The sequence below is a fragment of the Pezoporus occidentalis genome, unplaced genomic scaffold, assembly GCF_034315485.1.
Source record: "Pezoporus occidentalis ecotype Australia unplaced genomic scaffold, CSIRO_AGI_Poc_V1 ctg86, whole genome shotgun sequence".
In the NCBI taxonomy this organism is placed as follows: domain Eukaryota; kingdom Metazoa; phylum Chordata; class Aves; order Psittaciformes; family Psittacidae; genus Pezoporus; species Pezoporus occidentalis.
Genome location: NW_026916220.1, coordinates 4,081,436 through 4,101,299, shown reverse-complemented (window position 1 = coordinate 4,101,299; position 19,864 = coordinate 4,081,436). Strand labels below are relative to the sequence as shown.

The following is a 19,864-nucleotide window of genomic DNA, read 5'->3' as shown; positions in this document are numbered from 1 at the left end:
GTGCTTTAAAATGCCTGGCTTATTTTCACTGCTTTTACTCCAGCGATGAATTACTGGTCAGCATCCAGAAAAGAAGACACCCTCTTAACCTCAGAAGACCTTCATCCATAGTGAAAAATATAGCTGTAGACCAACCAGTGTTCTTCATTGAGTAATAATGCTACTTGCATTATTGGCATAAGGCAAAAAAGTGGAGAAAAATAAGAAGTATCTAATCAGAACTGGAGGGGAAAAAATGTGTCTGTATGGAAAAAGGTAATTTCTGAGTTGAAAACTAATCAAGAAAGAAGCTTGAAATAGTGGAAAATAGTAAACAAATTCCTGTGAGATGAACTAACACTGTGCCCTGCACTGAGAAGTAATTGAAAAGTAAAGAAAACAAGGGTTTTGGAGCCAGAACATGACAAAAACCATCACAGAGTCTCAGATCTCAGCTAGCTCACACACTTGTAGTGCTAGGTACCTCTTGGAAGAACAGTCTGTCTCCTTTTCCACTCAGGAGAGGTCACAAGAATTTATAAATGACAACTGCCTCTGCTGAAGAGGGCTTAACAGGTATAAAGAAAATTACTGCACTGGTGCTGCCCTTTGCAAACCCCCAAACATCAAAACTCCATGTTACATCATTAGGATAGAGATCAACACCACTTAATTCAGTTCTGCTTTGTGGAGTCAATGGTAAAACTCAGATTTATTACAAAAGCACTTGTCTGAAAAGCTTTTCTGAACTTAATCGCTGTGTTATTTTGCAAGTTTCCTGTAAATTCCCCCCCCCCCCCCCCAAAAAAAAAGGGTAATATTACTGTTCTATGTGAAACTCCATCGTTCCTGTAAACCAGCAGATAGAATCATAGAATGTTTAGGATTGGAAAGGACCTTAAGATCACCAAGTTCCAACCCCCCTGCCATGGGCAGGGATTCCTCATACTAGACCATGTCACACAAGCACTGCCAGGGATGGTGCATTTACCACTTCTTTGGGCAACCTCTTCCAGTGCCTCACCACCCTTACAGTAAAGAACTTCTTCCTTATGTCTAACCTGAACTTGCCCTGGTTAAGTTTTAACCCCTTACCCCTTGTCCTATCACTATAGTCCCTAACAAAGAGTTCCTCCCCACATCTTTACAGGCCCCCTTCAGATACTGGAAGGCTGCTATGAGGTCTCCATGCAGCCTTCTCTTCTCCAGGCTGAACAACCCCAACTTTCACATCCTATCTTCATACGGGAGGTGGTCCAGTCCCCTGATCATCCTCGTGGCCCTTCTCTGGACTTGTTCCAACAGCTCCACATCCCTCTTGTGTTGGGGGTCCCACATCTGGATGCAGTAGTGCAGGTAAGGTCTCACAAGAGCTGAGCAGAGGGGCAAGATCACCTCCTTTGACCTGCTGGTCATGCTCCTTCTGGTGCAGCCCAGGTTGGCTCTCTGGGCTGTGAGTGCACACTGCCGGCTCATGCCATTTTAGACATAAATTTCTCCTGAGATGAAAACCTATGTGCTCATTGTTTCCATGTGGGATGTGCTTGAAACTCGTCCATCTTTCCTAATTTTACTAGCTGATCTAGTGCGTCTTGCAGAAAGAAATAATGTTTTGTCTTGTGTAAGTCTCTAGGGCATTATTCTTACTACTATATGACTTATAAAAATCAGTTACAAGGCTGACCCTATTTCAAAGACCCACCATGATGATCACCTGTAAGTCATTTACCTTCCTTGGTAGGAAACTTGCCTCTCTGGAAATGTGATGCCAAAGGATGAGTGTATCGAAGCTACTGACAACTGTGGAAGAGCCAGTGGTAAACTAAAAGTTACCTGAGAAAGAACCAGAAGAAACCTAAGAATGGAACTGGCCTGTGTGTGAGGTCCTGTGCCAGCACACAGATAGCTAGCTAGTAAAGATTCTGTGCTTAGGAGAAATGCCAACAGAGCTGCAGCATCCTGAAAGCATTTAAGACCCCACTGTGTACCTTAGACAATGGTCCAGTGAATATGCTGTAGCAGATCTCTCTCAATCAGCAAAAAAAACCAAGTCCAGATATACCATAATTCATTCAAATTAGATGGTGATACTTGCTCCTATGATCCATGATGTCCCCACCCTTTCAGACAAGTTGATGTACTTTGGCCCCTAATAGGAACTTCATGTATTTACTGGACAAAGATAATTCTCTTCTCAGAACTCATAATGCTTGGTATAAGCTATTTGCATCACAATAACATGGGTAGTGATAATATTGAGAAATCAGCACTCCTTTCAACTACTAAGTCATTGCCCTTTCACCAGTTAATAATTCCAGATCTTTTCTAAGGGAATGTTTCCTAGAATCCTTAAGGGAATCTTACATGGGGAAATCTGATGTGATCTTTGGAAGCAAGGACTGAGTTGATCAAAGACTTCCATAATTTTTTTTTTTTTGTAACAAATTTTTGTGTAGGCAGCTCAGGTCTTGGAACCTCATGATTACTGCCATTAGGACTACTTGGTCCAAGGTCATGACTTTTCCTTCTTTACTGCATGGCTCCTAATGCATGGCTATTTAAATTCTGTTTACTTGAATATGGGATCACTTCCACGAGCCCAGAGCATGGGGCAGTATGTAGGTACTTCTATGTGCTGACATAATGTGCTACTGATTTTCATTAGTGCCAATGCTTTTCATTAGTACCATTAGTAAGCTGAAGCTGATTCAGGCCAGTGTATTACTTCAACAACAAGGCTAAAGCACCTGTGTAGACGTTTAAGGCAAACACTACTAATTCCGAGTTGTCATGTCAGTGAACAGACTTGGTATAACACGAAAATGTTTTCTTTCTTCTGATCCTAAACCTGAAGGAGGTAGCTGACAGTTGAAGTGATTGCTGCTTCCGTGTTTATTGAACGTGACCTGACACTTTCCACCTTGGACCAAGGACAGCAGAAAGTATGTGTAGTTCCTCATGAACTCTGGTGATTTACTGCTCCACATGTAATAAATCTGGAATAAATTTCAGTGTGTCCTCATATGCAAAGCTGCGGACTGTGATGGCTCTGAATCAGCTTCAGCCTGCTATGAGCCTCCTTTGGAAAATGGGATGGGCAGATAGGTAGCTAGAAGTAGCAACTGCTTGGCCTGTCCACATTAAATCACTGGTGAGTCTTGGTCCTGCTTGTTCCTCACTGAACTGTACAAATGTCATCACACAGTTAATCCTAGTGAGCCTTCAGTCCACAGCAAACCCTGAGTCTGGAAGCAATCTGCCATGTGGTATAGCTGGCTCTCCACAGAGGTTGCAAGCCCAAGCTTGTGGTGCTGTGAGCATTCATTCATTTGCAATCACTTAGGTTTTTCCAAGTGACTGTGAGATATCCTTTATAGCTATTCAAATTACAGAGAGAAGCAACTGTTTTAAAGAAGTGACTTATAATTAACATAAGCATTTAATGACTCCGTAACTCACTCATTTACTTGGGATCCTTTTAGTAGCTGCTCCACAGGTGCAAATAAGGGAATTCCAAAGGCAAATCAATATTTGGGTCTTGTTTTATTTAGAACTAACTGGTTTCCAAAACCCCACCTTTGTTTTAGTATGAGTCTATGGAAAGAATTTTCCATTTGTTTGGGATAGTTTTCAGCTCTGTTGAAAAGACCTCCACAAGTGTTTGGGACTTTCTGACTATGAAAGATGTTTTTATTGAATGTTATGATTGTGACTTCAGTCAAAGACTACTACAAAATATTTAGTGTTATTTAATTTCCTTTGGGAATGGGCTTTCCATGCAAAGGACCATTTGATATTTCCAGGTCTCAGTTCAACCTTTTAGTTTTACAACAGAAGTGCGAGCTAACTGAACTATAGATGATCTATAAGAAGTTTTACTCTCTATATTTTAGCTCTCCACCCAAGGTGATTTTTTTTTTTTTTCCTTAGGCAGCAATAGAAATATAGGCTGGCTATATGTACTGGAAACTAACATGGGGTTTGCAACACTTTTGTAGAGCTATCTGCCCTGTCTGGCACAAGGTCACTAATTTCACTGTGTCTCAATTCCCTTATTATTAAAGAACTTGTTATTAATCACCTGACAAAGGCTTGGTACAGTAGGAATAAGTATTTTTAGGACCACAGATGTTGAAGAAGTTGAGGCTATACAAGTTACTTGGGCATAATTTAGCATATTTGGTGTATCAGAGTCTAATTCTCTAACACCTATAACGTGCTTTCATGATTCATGGCGGAATGGCGCTAATGGTATCATGTTACATGTAAGAAGGCAGCAAATAGTTTACATTCTTGTAAATGTAAACTATATATTTCATTTTCACTGAGAACCTTGAGTACTTTTCCTGCCTGGTTTGAGAAAGTTTACAGTTGGAATATTGCCATAGCCTGCAAACTGCCATAACCACTGTGTTATCAAAAATTCCAAGTTTGGGAAGTCTGTGAATGACTTACTTCAGCTGTTCTTTCAAGCGCTTCGTGCCAACAGAGTAGGGCTCAAATTCAGACCAGAAACCTTAACACAAAGGTTTTATTTTTCTGAGATAGCAGAACCTCAAAGTAGATACAACAAATGAAATTACCTCCTTAATCTGAGTTTATGTTGTGATGAAGCAATGAAGTGCAAAAGCAGAGAAACATGCTACTAGTTTTAATTTATGCAATGATGTAGGAAGACACTTTTCCTCTCACACTTGCCTGTTGTCTGGAAGCTCTAGTACTGCATACTCGTGGCCAACATGAAACACTGGAAGTTAAAGCTTTTCTCAGGCAGTACATTTTTGCTCATAAGTAACCACGTTCAGGGAGGGCCACAGTTTGAAATCTCAAGTAATAAACATAACCAGGACTAAACACTCAGTCCCAGTAAAGGCTTAAAATAAGAACCATTGTTTCAACCAGTAAAACATTGTAAGTCTGTTGATGACAGCATTGCTGTTCCAACCTATATTGGATAAAGTTCTAGCCCAAAAAAGTGATAAGGCTTCCTTTAGCCTCTGAGTTTAAACAGGGCTATTTTGCGTATTTCTTTTGAAGCAAGCTTTTACAAATGCATTTTCTTTCCCAATGAATATGCTAGGTAAATAGTCTCACATCAGCAGTACAAGGCCCATTCAGAGCCCTACCCTACAAGAGAGGAATAGCTATACACTGTGGGTTTGAGTGCCTCCCAGGAGGTTTATCAGTATTCCAGTGAAAGGGTCAAGCTATGGCTTCTATAACTGTATGTAACCAGACCTCAAACGAACTTGATCTTTGTAGTAGCAACAGGCTCTCAGCATTTACAGGGTAGTTCTCTAATCTCCAGAGCTATTCCTGCTCCTCAGGTTTGCCTGTCCTTATGCTGAGGACATGCACTTTCAGGGCCGTCCTCTGAGTGATTGATAGGACATCTCTGCCCCTAGCACGAAGCATTCACAGAGCTGTTCTGCAGTTCTCTTAAGGGCAAAGCTCTGTACTTGCCTGCAGGTAGACACAAGGGAATAAATTTTTCTGCATGCTTATTTCATCAGAGTGCTTGTTGCAAACAAGTGATGTGCTACAGGGGCTGGAGAGAGGCTTTCTTTTTCTGGCTCCTCCTTTCAGTGGCAGTGATTTACAAAGAAAATCAAACACTTTGCATTCACAGTGTGATTTAAAAAAACCTCAACAAAACAACCAACCAAATAAAATAAAAGTCAGAGATACTGAGGCTCTGAATCTGAATCCTTAATGGGAGCAGAGAACTGGAGGTAGACCTTGTTTTGGATCAGAAGTTTTGCTCTCTGGTTGGGGAATATATTTTTCACTCATGGTAACTTTATGATTCATGTGTATCTCAGGGAAACTGGACAGATCAGAGCAGCATGTGCCACATAATCCTCTTATGACATTTTTCAAACTATTATGAATTAAGTGAGCAGGTTAATGAAGTTGCATCTTCTAAGAAATGCATTAATTCACATTTAGCCGTCATGTTTTACAATGTTCTTCACCATTGCTGGTCATAGTTGGCTAAACTAAACCTGGGAGACCACAGGGCTCTGCAAGAATATACATCTAAAACAAAGAGCTACATGGGCATGAAAATTAAACCAAAGCATGGGTCAGGAAACACTTTATCTTTGTGGTTCAGAAAAGGATCTTTTTTTCCTACTGGGAAGTGAAGTGCAAATAAGAGTGATTTTAAAACTGTACATTCCTCTGAACAGGAGGGAGGCACACCTCAGATGTCAAGAAATTAGTCTTTAAGAGGAACCAATGCACTTATCTGTCTCTACTGAAGGTTTTTAGGAAATTGGAGAGTAAAAGCAAACAGGAAACACATCTGTAAAAGACATAAGATATTTCATTATTTGTTAAAAAATGGCCCAGATATTTCTTGAGTAGCATGCAGAAAAGATCAGTTAGGTTAGGAGATCTCTATTTGGGCATCACCCATCTCTGAAGAAAAACAGTGCAGTGTAAAGTACTCAGAGGATTCAAACATTTGAGATCTAACAGTGAATAAAGCTATATGGGCTAAAAGGGTCAGAACTGGTCTTGAAAACTTGCACAATCCATCCATGGTGGTTTTGGGTCCTTTACCGGACAGGCTGGAGCTACTGTCCATCCCAGAACGTGAGAGACTCTGACATTTAAGGACAGCAAAGTCTTCCATGAGCTAAACTGGTAAGAGCAGAATACATAGCATGGCTGAAAAATACTGAGCTTCATGTCACTCTCCTTTTCTCTGCAGTCACTGTAGGCAAGTCACCTCTTTTAACCTCAAGAAGGCTATATTCTTGCAACACAGCTTTCTGTTGACCATGAGAAGAGTGTGAAAAAATAATATATGGATTAGCTGGTGAATAGCACATCTTGTATCTTTGTGGTTTAGGGAAAAAGCTTTGTAATGGAAGCAAGGTTATATATAGGGTGGATTTTGATTCTGCTGTGTTCCTCTGTACATCAACAGTAAAGAATAATAATGCTCAAACATCAAGAGACTTAACAAAGTGTTACCCCGGCATAAGGAACAAATCGAACCAATTAGTGTATGCCGAGTTAGACTCAAGGTTCAGTTATTCGAAAGAACATTAGAAACTGTTTATGCAGTTTATTGCTCTCTGAGCAATGATTCCTGTTAGGGGCTTCAGAGCTCCCTACATTCATTTCAGTATGGGGAGACAAAAAGCTGCTCACCTGCTAGTTATACAGAGGTGAATATTCCCAGAACAAGTGTCCAGAGTTCCTGTGAATCTTGCCCTCATCAGCCACAGCTACAAAGGATGCAATAGCATTCCATTCCCCAAAGAACCCCTGCTGTCAGCTTTTCCCTTGCATATGGCCTATGCCTTCCCAGGGACTCTTTGCTACAGAGCCTTCCCATGTAAACTATGATTTTGATAGAAGACTTTTCTTCCGAAACAAAGCCAAAATGACCTAACCTTTTTGCATTTTGAGGAATTCATGTAAATACTGCACTTCAATCCACTCCTGGCATTACTTTGTCTTGCTGTGTTTTCCTACTGAAGCTCCTTCATTGAAATCTCAGTTAATGTACCAGATCATAGACTGAATTCCTCCTGCTGTTGCCAGCCTGAATGATTTAGTAGTATTAATGGTTTAAGGCAGTATCTCTTACCACTTAGGGATCTTAGCTGTAACCCAGGTAAATGCTGAACTCTCTTCAATTTACAGTGAAACAGCTCACTACTACCTTCTCAGATGAAAGCATATGAAGCACTAAACATGTTCATAGCCCGGTGAAAGCTAATAGTCACATATTGCTACCTCATCAGTTGGCCAGTTAGCACTGTTTTAAAGCTCAAGGACTTCCATATGCTAAAAAGTTTAATACCTTGGCTGTTCAGCCATAATAACGTATGAATATTATTTTGTTCTTATGTTTTCTATGTTTTAAACCAGCACAAGTTATGTGAACATATATGTGCAAGTGAAAAGGTGGCTATTTCTCATTGTATCAGTTGATACTTATGAATTAAATATTGCTTTTGGTAGATACTAGCTTTGTGCTTGTGCGTACGGAGCACAAGATGCATAGGTAGTGCTTAGGGAGTGGCAAAGGTGGTGGCTGTGGTATGTGTTCTAAGGACGCTAGACCCAATCAGGCATTTCTCTCAAGGTTTCCTGTATTTGTGTCCTTTATGTCAGATAGGCTACCCCTCTTTGTTTCTGTTACTGCACGCATAAGAACATGGTAAGTACCTTGTTCTGAAACATTGAAATTCTTGTATTATTTTACTCAACATATGATACCATGTTTACCATGGCTAAACAGTGTTTGGGACAGCTTGGGTAAATAATTGTGTTCTTTTTTGTTTTTATTTCTTCTGCCTCACTTGCTGGGCATGTGTGTGGCTAGCTGGAGAACTGTCTAAATTTCTGTATCAGCGGGTCTTGGTATAGCTAGCCGTTGTTATTGCTGCTGGGCCTCTTGGCTGCCTCTCTGATCTCTCCAGTTCGCCTGATCTGACTGAACCTGTGATATACAAGCTGTTTGGCTCATTCTTTAATTTTACCTAGTAAGCAAAACCATGATGAATATGCTATATTCGAAACTAGTTAAGTGAAACGGCTCACTTCCTGTGAGAAGGGGGAGGAGAGCAAGAGGTAGTGTGTGCAAACTGAAATACAAGGCATTCTGTCTAAACATAAGGCTTTTTTTTTACTGTGAGGGTGATCAAACACTGGTGCCCAGAGAGGCTGTCATGCCTTCATCCTTGGAGATAGTCAAACCCCAACTTGACATAGTCCTGAGCTACCTGCTCTAGGTGACCTTGCCTGAGTGGGATGGCTGGACTGCCAGCTTCCATTCACCTCTGGTGCTGCAACACTCCCATAACAGTTCCAGTCATGACAAATTAAGATGCTCCATCCCAATCCTTGACAAGATTTTTCAGGATCTGGTTCATAGTGAATGAGACAGAAACGTGCTAAACCCTGGGGTATTCTGTATCCCACGGAAAGCACAGCGGATTCTTCGTGTTTGCAGTGCCATTGCTACTAATGCTTCTTCCAGTTTTGGGCTGCACGTTACCTTGACCTGTCTTTCGCACAGACTCCAGGTCCACCCCATGCAGACAGTCCCCAGTTACTGCTGATGCTTATTTCTGTTCTTTTGCCTTTAGGCCTTCCTTTTCCTTCCACACTCCCTTTCTCCATCTTCCCCCTCTTGCCCCTGGCCTTCAAGGAGTTATCACAGCCCAAGAGCACAGGTTCATTTAAAAACTATGATACTGCTCAAACTTCTTATTTCACTTTTTTTTTTTAATTTGACACAACCTTCCTGGAAATATTTACTCACAAAGTAATATTTTCCATGCTTGTCAATATGGAGGGAAGTATGTGACATCTAAAAAGGGTATTGTTAAACTGCTGCTGGAGTAACCTGCAGTCATCTATGAGACTAGGAGGCATGCTCCATGTTCTCTACTTGTCCTATGTTATTAGCTGCATTAAATATATAGACAGAATATATATAAAAATATATATAACATAATATAATATAATATATTATTATAATTCCCGTGCAGGCAGCTTTTCTGATTTTGGTATGTATGTTTAATTAGAGATGGTTCTTTCCTTACAACTAAATCTGGAGGATAAAACTAAGCATCAGTGAACTCAAACGCAGAACTCCCACCAACTTAATTGGGATCAGGATTCTTTGCATGTTTGAAATATTTCCAACTTTCTAAAGCCTCTTCTAATAGTGTATTGCTTGGAAAGGACTTAGAAGTTCATGAAGAATGTGGATTTTCAGAAAGTGTGATGAATATTTTAATTGCCAGGAGAAAAAAAGCTGAAAACTTAAAATCTATGAACAAATCCAGTTTTATTTCAGTTACCTTCTTCAGTAGCTATATGGAATATGCTGGAAACTGGACATTAGCTGAATTAAGTATGATTAGTCTTATTAAAAACCTAAATCTCTGCCCAGTTTTGAAAATCATTGTGCATGAAGCATTTCACTGCTCCTATTTAGAGCAAGATCTGACAAATGAAATTCTAAAAAACAAAAAGTAAAAAATGCACAAAACTATTAAAATGGCGTACAGCACTAAAACCTAAAAGGCTTAATTAAAAAAAACCAGGAAGCTGCTGTTAGTTGTATCTAGTGTAATCCCCATAGGCACAAGTGACTGGAAGCTTAGAAGTTTATATAGTTATTAATTACATTGAGAGCATACATACTGATGCACCTATTAAGTAGTGTCAAATGATGTTTATAAACCCTATTTCTGATATTCGCAGTGTGGTATCAGAATTGGAATTAAAAGGAGGCTAGAATCAGAAAACAAACTACTTAATTCTGACAAAAGCCTAAGAAAAGGCATCTAACCTCTCAAGTAGTTTATGGCACTAGTTATCTTAGTGTCCCATAATCAGCATTTGCTCGGGGGAAATGCGGATGGCTTGGAAGCTGCCCTAGTGTACTCCTATGTACAAGGTATAGAAATATAGCTGGCTGCTAGCCTTAGCCATGCAAGTCTTCTGTCCCCAGTTAAACATTCAGCAGGTCTCATGCAAATGCATGCTGGTGCTTCTCAGTTGTTCTCCTGTGGCACTGCTGTTGCCTAAAAGGAAAGAAGAGAGGTAACTGTTTTAGGGAAAGAGACAGACACCACCTGCCTCATTTTCTCAGCAGGGGCCTTAATTCCCAGAGCAGCTCAGTACCTTAAAATACTTAATGCATTTATATTTAGTACTACAGAGCTTGATAGAGGACACCTGAGAAAGTCACTCTGTCCATTGAGTCTGTGTGACCACAGGTAAGCCCATGGCAGATGGGACAGTGGAGGAGTGCCTCCTCCTTCAGACTATCTTCTCTCCCCAGTACTTCGCCCTACTTCATTTTACAGAAACTGCTTGAAAATTCAGCTTGGAAGACAGGCTGCAGAAAGAGACCTCCTACCCCAGCAAAATTCTGGGCAGTAGGAACTGATGTGCTGTGACATCCAAGACAAAATCAGTTTCCCATCAGTGAACTTTCACATTGGTGTTCCCATGGCTTGTACCCAAACTGTGTAAATAGTTACTTCTGTGGGAAGTCCCTGGACATGCTACATACCATAATAATTAGTAGGCCTATATAATTTATTATGTATTTACTGGAGAGTTAGTTAACTAAGACTTCATTGTGGCCAGAAGTCACTAGGGATTGAGCTGTGTGGTTTACCTGCAAAAAAATTTATGACAAAGAGCAAGTACTGAACGTGCTTTAGGTAGGCAGATATTTCACTCATAAAGCATAAAATACACCAGTATATTTTACATTACTCTTTCTGTGTTTTTAACTTAGAGCTCTGTGTTTTCCTACATCCCTTTGAGATCTGGTAAGCAGAAGAAAATTTGATTTTCCAGTCAGATTTCCAGAAACCCTCACTGAGACCAGAAGGTTTTTGTAGTGTGAAGTCATTTCAGGCAGCGGTACGGCTCAGACTCAGTACCTCTTTCCCCCTTACTGGAATTCCATTTACAGGAATTCATGAAAGAGACACAATGGCTAGGATTTACCTCCTTCCCGAAAGCCAGATCTGGTTTCACACAAAAGGTAAAAGCGCTGCTAGATAGTTACACATCGAGAGGAAGAAAATGGCCCAAATCAAAACATCTAGTCTTGCTTGTTATTGGACATACCTCATATTTAATAAATACTTAAAACAAAAACAAAGCAAGCAAACATTGAACTCTTGCATGAATTTTGTTCAGCATTTTTCCATGTTAATTTTCCTCTAAAATCTGAATTACAAATTTAAATTTACTTTCTCAAAGACCCTTCAAACTCGGGAAGGTCAAAGTTTGTGTTTCAGTTGTTTGGTAAATCATGTAACGCGATAAGCTCCAAAGAAATAATCTACATGGTACTTGTCAATTATGTAGAACTTCAGCTGTGTCTTACTAAAAGCTCACTCTGGGAAACGCCCGAGCACTGAATTTCTGGCTTCAGTGAAAGGTGAAATTGCTCTGTATCTAACAAAACCAAACAGTCCTTGAATGTCTGTGGCTGAACATCAAGAATCTGTCTTTTCTTCCCGTGTAAGTAGTTATGTTTCTCAATGCATGGAAGAGCGCTAAAAGGAACCTGATTAAACTCTCCCAGATGTCCTAGCTAGTTTCCCCAAAACCAATCTTAAGATTGCTTTTCTATCCAAATAAAATATCCCGCCACTGCTCAAGAATGCAGCCGATAGCCAAAAGGCCTGCTTTTACTCTCAGAGAATGTCTTTCTGTGTCAAAGTTTTTGTTTCAAAGAATTCAATTAAATCTATTAAAAATTCTTTGCAGTAGGTTACAAGGTTTTGAACTAATGACTTGAAATGTGCTGCTTTTTGGCAGAACAGTTTCGGCAGGAAACGTTACACATGACTTAAGCTGGCCAAAACAATGTATCTGCTTCACAGTTTTCCATTGGCTGGCTTGTATTTACTATCATTTTCTGCCTGAAGATACTTAGCTATTGACAGAATTCTCAGTAATCCTCCTCTCTGCTTGGAACCGATTTCCTGCTGGTGAAGGGGAGGAAGCTACAAAGCAGCCAGTTCCACACGGGGGAAGTGCAAACCAACAAATCAGGTAGTATTGGAAACAAGTTTTATGCTGGTCCTAGATGGGGATGCCCCAGGAAAGGCAGGGCTGCTGGACCTTCCTTCTGCCTGTCCTGGGGCACTGGTGCTCTGCCCTGGGTAGGTAGGAGGACAGGTCCTCGCCCTTGTCCCCACAGGGACATGACATAGCACAGGGCCAGGTGGGCAGCGTGTCAACTCATACTTACACAATGAGTCCTTTCCCCAAACTGGCTGTAGAAGGTCATCTTGACTTTGTGCTTGTGTCCAGTCCTCTGATCAAAGGTGTTACAGCTGTCAAAGGGCGGGCTGTACAAATGCAGGCTAACGGCAGGCTCTGTGTGGCTGATGTTCTCCACACGGTGCAGGCCAATGGAGTCTACACCAGCAAGGGCATGAAAGAAGAGGTTGTGTTACTGAGAAGATGTGATGAGGTCTCAGACACCTGGAAAACTGATTTCTGGACAGAAACTTATAAGCAAGCCCCTCAGGCGTGCCGGCATTTTTACGGGCAACAAGTAACTGAGTACAGTGAATTTGACTGCTGTTCTCCAGCACAGATTCCTAAATGCAGTGGTAATTCAACATAAGTTATTGCTCTCCATACTTCACGTAACTTCTGGATTATCTTCTACAGGATAAAGGCCAACAGAAACCCAGAGAAACTTAAGGAAGGGCATGCTGTCACTAGTTTTCTAGCTATCACTCCCAAAGGGCTTCAAGTTTATTTGCTTTCCCAGGAGATGCTGCTGTTCCGAGGAGGAAGCTTCCTCCAAAAGCAGGAAGGTTTGTGTTTCTAAAAATTAGCAAGATGTTTTACAGGGAAGAAGTTTTCGTACTGCCAGCTCTTAGCCTGGAAACAAGGACATCAGTCAAATTAAAAGTCAGCTACGTGTATTTGGGGCATGCACTTCTAGACAGAGAAGTAATTGTCTTCTCTACAGGCATCTGTTTCCCAATTAATCCTTCCAGTTTATTAGTTTGGAGAACAGGCTTTTCATCTGTCTGCTCTTTTGACTAAGGTGACAAATTAGTAGTGACTGGCATACTTCCAAGCTTAGCTGAATAGCAAGTATAACTGAACACATCTGTTCGCTGTCTGTCATGTGGTTACTAACGAAGTAATGGCACATTCTGTGATGGTGGAGTAGAAACCGAGCTGTTACATAAAAATGTAAGGTATGAAGAATCACATCTATGAAACAAATAATTTCCATTCTACACTGAAGTTGAGTTTTTGAGTTACTTAAAAGACCTGGAATTTAAACTTCTGACCCTGCTATAAAAACAACTAAGGCCTTTGTACTTGAATTAATAGAATTAATATGCTATATAATACCTGGACCTGTATAGTGCAACACAAGCATGATACTCTGCGAATCTTGAGTACACTCTTAACTCTGATACATTTGAAGTGTAAGCCCTAAGTGTTGTTAACATAGTTTACCTAAATAGTGGAAAATAGGGGAAAAAAAGTCCTAAATCTGTGCTCATCCAGTGGGAAACTCAAATAAACACTGTGGGTTCTAACCTTAAATATAAATTACAGAGCAATCAAGAAGCATGCAATAGAAGCATGAAGGTCACCCACTATTGAAGTAGTTCGGTCAATCAACAGTGTTTTCCTTCTACTTGTTTTACCTGTTTCTTTGAAATCAAAGCATCTGTTACAAAATGTGGCTGAGATCCAAACCGCCTCAGAGAATTGGATACCAAATTTGTTTAAAACAACCAAGGAATCTTTGGATCAGATGCACACAGGGTGCAATTGCTTGCACTGGAAAGATCTGCTTAGGCAGGAAAACCCAACTGAGTCTGAGAACCCCTGTCCCAAGTAATTTCAGATAGACATTAGGGACACAATGCTGAAGGCTGCTTGGTTTAGAGGAGATACCCAGCTTATATAAGTATCAAGCAATTGCTGCAGTGTCTTAAGAGTGAGTTAAAAGAACATGGTTTTATTTGGTTTACTGAACACATTTGTGCAGAATCTAGATAGTCACATTCCTAAACTGTGCATAGAGCCATTAGTATTACGCTGTTAAAGGTACGAAACTAGAAAGCAGATGAACTGTTCTGTTAGGAATAAGTCATGGATGGGCAGTTGTCAAAACAAGCTTAACAACTTACCATTAATGTAGGCACATTGATTTTCCCTCAAAACTCGTTCTGATTTCTTAATCATTTCACCATTCCCTTTTTTCTCAGGCCATTCGAACAGAGTCTCCTTTAGATTTCCCTGGAGGATCTTCATAAAGCAGTGTGAGTCGGTGTGATCATGGATGCTGCTATACACCAGAAAGGAATAACCAAATTCAGTGTGATGTACATAGTCAATTCTAGTAGAGCAATTTCAGGACAAATGGTATAGCATATTGCATATGGACACAGCCGTAGAATCAAGTGCTGTTGCACACAGGTCATGCACAAAAGTCTTAGGAAAAAAACATTCCAACACAGTCGCTAAGGCATGCCTACTTAACCTACTTAAAACTCCTATGGTGGAAATGCATTGTGATAAGCTCACATACAGCAGCACTTGGAGGAGAGTCAGATGTTGTTCAATCATCTATGGCTTTGCACAGAGAAATACAAAGGAAGCCTGGAGGAGGGAGGAGGACAGAAAAAGTCTTCAGAACACAAAAACTCTCATTGGTCAAGAAACAAAATGACCTCAGGCAGAGGCTGGTATAAGCTTGCAAGTATACCTGATATTTGCAGATCCTAAAATGTGGGAGAAATGAGCTACTTCTGCTTAATTTCTATGGTCTCCTTACTGCTGGAGTGCACAGACATCTGTTGAGTAAAAAAAAGTGCTGTACCTCTTGCTCTGGTAGTACTAAGTACAACCAGCTCCAGCAAGCTGTTAATTTCTCTAGTTTGGCAAAACATGAACAGAACAGCAGGATCTGGTATGATTTGTCTGCTTGCTTGATCTGAAGTATGTTTTAATTGCTACATTTGGAGACATACGGGCTAGATAAGTAGTTCAGGCTTGCTTGGGCATTTTAAGTAGAGTCCTGTTACAGAAGTCAATGTGATTAGGAGAAAGAGAGAGCTCTCCACTCATCCAGGGGGACGGAAAAGGGAGAATTTGATTCTCCCAGAAATACAGTGCTAATGGGTTTCAGTCAAAAACTTGGTTCTTGTTCATTACTGTTTCCAGTAACCAAATGTGAGATGCCAAGAGAGCAGAGCTTGCTTCAGGCACAGAGCAATTCACAAATGCCACATTGTCACGCTCCTTCCACAAGCCATGAGAACAACCTGATCCTCCTCATGCAGGAAGCAAAAACAGCTTGTGGTCTTAGTCATAGAATCATAGAATCACAGAATGGTTTGGCTTGGAAAGGACCTTAAGATCACTCAGTTGCAATCCCCCTGCCATGGGAAGGGACGCCTCACACCAGACCATGTCACCCTAAGATCTGTCCAACCTGGCCTTGATCACTACCAGGGGTGGAACATTAGCACTTCCTTGGGCAACCTGTTCCAGTGCCTCACCACCCTCATAGTGAAGAACTTCTTCCTTACATCCTTATATTCCTTATATTCTTCCTTATATCCTTCTGTCCAGTTTAGCTCTAGCAAATGCTCATTCAACCCAAACACAGCTTGACATAAATTACAGGCTTTGGGGGCATAGCCTGGAAGGATTAGAGGTGATGGGGTCAATTCCTATATGCCTCTGAGTATGACATCATGGCATCCCCTAGATAATACTGTAAATGCTCAATTGCATGCTCAATTAAAACAAACAAAAAAATGGTCCAACATCTCATTAGGTTTTCTATTTATATGTGAGAATAATAAGTCAAAACCTGCAAGTTTTTTTATTCCATATTTTATTTTAGCCAAAATTTTGTGAAAGACCTCCAAGGGACAGATCCTGCCCTCACATTTGTAAGACTACACAACGTAGGATACCATCTGTGCATACAACTCAGGAGGCCACATCAGCAGTGTGGTCCATTTTGAGAGAGGTGTGATGCGTGAACCTAAAGAAAGCCATGTGCTCCTGGAAAGGTTTTCTCTCCTCACAGCCTGCAGTCCTGACCCAAACCTACCTTTCTCATCTTGTCATAGAGGCAGGATTTAAGCACCCTTACAAACAAAGAACAAAGACTATGTAAATACCACCAAGTCCTGCTTCTGCAGCCAAGTGTTGCATGGAACTGGTTGAACAGTCCCTGCTACCCATGGAATCCACTGTATTTCTGGGACTAAAAAATTCCTCTGACAGAGGAGAAGGTTAGATTTGGTAGAAAACCAAAAGAGTGATCTAAAGATGTCAATGACATACAAACCTGCAAAAGATACAGCAAATACTCAGGACTGCTATACCAATACCTCTGCTTTGATTCCAGATGCTTTCCAATAGCTTTCAGAGGGCTGATTATTTTTCTCCTTTTATGACAGTGAAAGATACGGTGTCTCTTTGTCTGTTTGCTAAACCCATAGTCTTTGGATACGAACCTGCCATGCCCTTCACCCCAGCACAAGATCATTAAGTTGAACTTTCCATTTCCACTGTCCACAAGATTTCTTGTATACCTGAAATACAAAGTGTTTGCATTTTACCGTACTGATATGCCTACAAAAGACAAAATCATACAAATGTTTATGAAGGAAGATTGTGATGTATAAGAATCCTTTTTCTACCTTTTCTTGAAAGCCAAGTTGTACTTGGAAAAAAAAACAAACTTGTATTTTGAACTTCATTTTTTGGTAAGAGTTCTTTTTTTCTGGGGGAAAAAAAGTAATTTTGGTATTTTATAATCATATTGCTTTTGAATTACATAGACTATTGGAGTCTGGGAACTGTGAGTCTGAGACTAGGGTGGTAGACAGGATCAAATCAAAATAGTTGTTGAATGAAGTCACTTCAGCATCTGGCTTATAATTAGAAACAGAGGCCTGCAGTGGAACAAGAAAAATAAATGGTTACATTCTTCTGCATTTCCTTTTCAAATATTCTTGGCTTTCCTTCTGTTATGCAGCACTCATTTGTACAAAGCCAAAAAAGAAATAAGAGGTTGGGCTTTTTGTCCATGGTTCTCCTAGTCTGATCCTGAAAGTCCTATGTCTTGTACTGCGGCATTTGTGTGCTGATAAAGCACCTGTGGGATAACTTCTGCCAGCATCTACTTCTAAACAAAGTTTATCACTGCAAGATTTCCTAAAAAGATTTTTCATGTGCTATCTGACAGGTGGCATAAGCTTGGTTCTGAATGCTTTTACCGATAGGGATATTCTAGACTGTGATTTGCTCTCAGGGCTTGCAAATATCTTTAATAGCAACATCTTACATTTGTTCCCTTTAGGGAACACCCCTGCAAGCCTCCCTGGCTTGCTGCTTGTCTTCTTATACTGAAAGGTTCACTTGAGAAGGGACTGGGATTTTGCTCTACACATTACTTTCCGTAGTGCAGCTCTTCTGATCTGGGGCTGGTGCTTCTAGATGTTTTAATGCAAATAACCCAGTTGGACCTTCTGATTTCATTTCAGCTTTAGTTATGACTATGTGCACCTTACTTTGCCAAGTAAAGCAAATACACTGATTACAGGATGCCTCACTCTCAGCTAGGAGATGCAAGCAGGGCACACAGAAAGGGCACTGATGTCAGTTTTTAATTAGTTTTCCCGTAAGACCACTCTATTTTACTCAAGACAGGAGGCTCATAACAAATTACTTTAAAAGCATAACATGTATGTCTATATGCTGCCTTTCACCTCATCCACATTTTGCTCATATTTTAGGTAGACATATTTTCCTGTGATGCCAGAACATAAGCAATCGATTCTGGCATTTGACCAAACTTTTCAAGTGCTGTTATTTCTGTATGGGTTCGGCTGGGGGAAAAAAAAAAAATACGGCTGCCATACATACTTCTAATGTTAGCACACTTTGTTTTTCTGATTCTTAGTTTCCTGTGTCCTGCTGCAAATTCCGAATGGAGGATAGCAAACACGAGGTTAAAGAAGGCGAAAAAAGTCAAGCCAGAGTGATGGTTTCATGAAAGTAAGGCTAAAAGTAAAAGTCTGGGAGTTTTTTGTTGTCCTTAGTTTTGTCGTTTTCTTAACGAAGTGCTCAAATAAAATATATTTATATTGAAACCTGAGACGGGGCAGTCACCAATGGCCGTGATAAATCAGTTGTTAGCAAGTCGGAGCGACTCCAAACCCCCGCGGGTATTTGCCTCACTCCCGGCAAACAGCAAAAAACCCCAGAGGAGTAAGGGGCTGCAGCGTGGGGCTCGGTCGGCTCCCGCCCCCCCGGCGCGGCAGGGCACGCACCTGCTCCTCTGCGGACACCGAACACGCACGTCGGTGCGGTCTGCTCCGCGCCCCGGCTCGCCGCGCACCCCCCGCGGCATGCCGGCTCTGCTGCGGCGCCGGTGGGGGTGTACACGTGATACTGCCGGTAGCGGGTGCGGGGCAGCCACCGCCCGTGCCCGCCGGTGCTGCAATTGGCCGCTGCCGCCCCGCCCGCTCCCCGGCCCGGCCCGGCCCCGCCGCTGGCCACCGCGGACCCCCCGGGGGCCTTTGCCCTTTGCCCATGTCGGAGCGCTGCCGGAGGGGCCGTCGGCCGGGTCGGGATGGGGAAGAGGGTGGTCAGTGGTGCGTTTGCTCTGCATCCCCTCGGTCCTCGCTCCCCGTTCGCGACTTTGCCCTTCCGCCAGCTCCGCTAGCACGGTGAGCGGCGCGGCACCGGAGGCTTTCTGCTCCGGCGTGGTTTGTACCTGTACTGGTCGAACTGAGCGTACTGCAGCCACTCCTCGGGGTTGCTCTCGTACGACTCCATCAGCGCCTGTACTTCCTCCACGCAGATTTTGTCCTCCGCGAATAGCCGGTGGAGGATGCGGATCAGCTCCTCCAGGCTCTGCGCCTTCCACATCTCCGTCTGCACCGGCTGCTCCATCACCGCCGGCAGCTCCATTTGCACAGGCTGCTTCGTCGCCGCCAGCCGCTGCCCACGGCCGGCCCCCGCCACCTCCCTTTATGTACTGGGAGGCACGGCGGGAGCCTGCCACCGCCCCGGCGGGCGGAGGGGCCAGGCGGCGGCGGGCGGGACCGCGGCCAACCGTGCCCGTCCCCGTCCTCGTCCTCGGGAGTGGGGCCACCGACCCCGGCGGGCGGGGGTACCCGGAGCCGGCTGCAGGGGCGCGCCTTTCACCGCCTTCCTCTGCTCCTGTCTCTGCCCTTGCCCCTGCCTCTGCCCCTGCTCCTGCCTTTACCCCTGTTCCTTCTCCTGCCTCTTCCCCTGCTACTGCCCCTGTCCTTGTCCTTGTCCTTGTCCCTGCGTCCCACTCTACCTCCTTCCCGGACCACAG

At 42.3% G+C, this 19,864-nt stretch overlaps 1 protein-coding gene across 2 annotated transcripts; it reads right to left on the bottom strand.

The window, feature by feature from the left end:
* Window positions 1-9,780: 9,780 nt before the first annotated feature.
* On the bottom strand, window positions 9,781-19,578 carry CDO1 (cysteine dioxygenase type 1). 2 transcript variants are annotated; one of them, XM_062604507.1, is made up of 6 exons: window positions 19,274-19,578; window positions 17,007-17,084; window positions 14,661-14,818; window positions 12,730-12,909; window positions 12,464-12,473; window positions 9,781-10,534 (listed from the first exon to the last, which is right to left on the bottom strand). In XM_062604507.1, exons 1-6 carry the CDS (start codon window positions 19,468-19,470, stop codon window positions 10,477-10,479), a joined length of 681 nt encoding a protein of 226 aa, XP_062460491.1. In that variant the 5' UTR covers window positions 19,471-19,578; the 3' UTR covers window positions 9,781-10,476. The 2 variants fall into 2 exon arrangements, with proteins under 2 accessions (XP_062460491.1, XP_062460490.1); XM_062604506.1 differs by lacking the exon at window positions 12,464-12,473 and having other exon boundaries at window positions 9,781-10,541; window positions 12,740-12,909; window positions 19,274-19,568.
* Window positions 19,579-19,864: the final 286 nt, after the last annotated feature.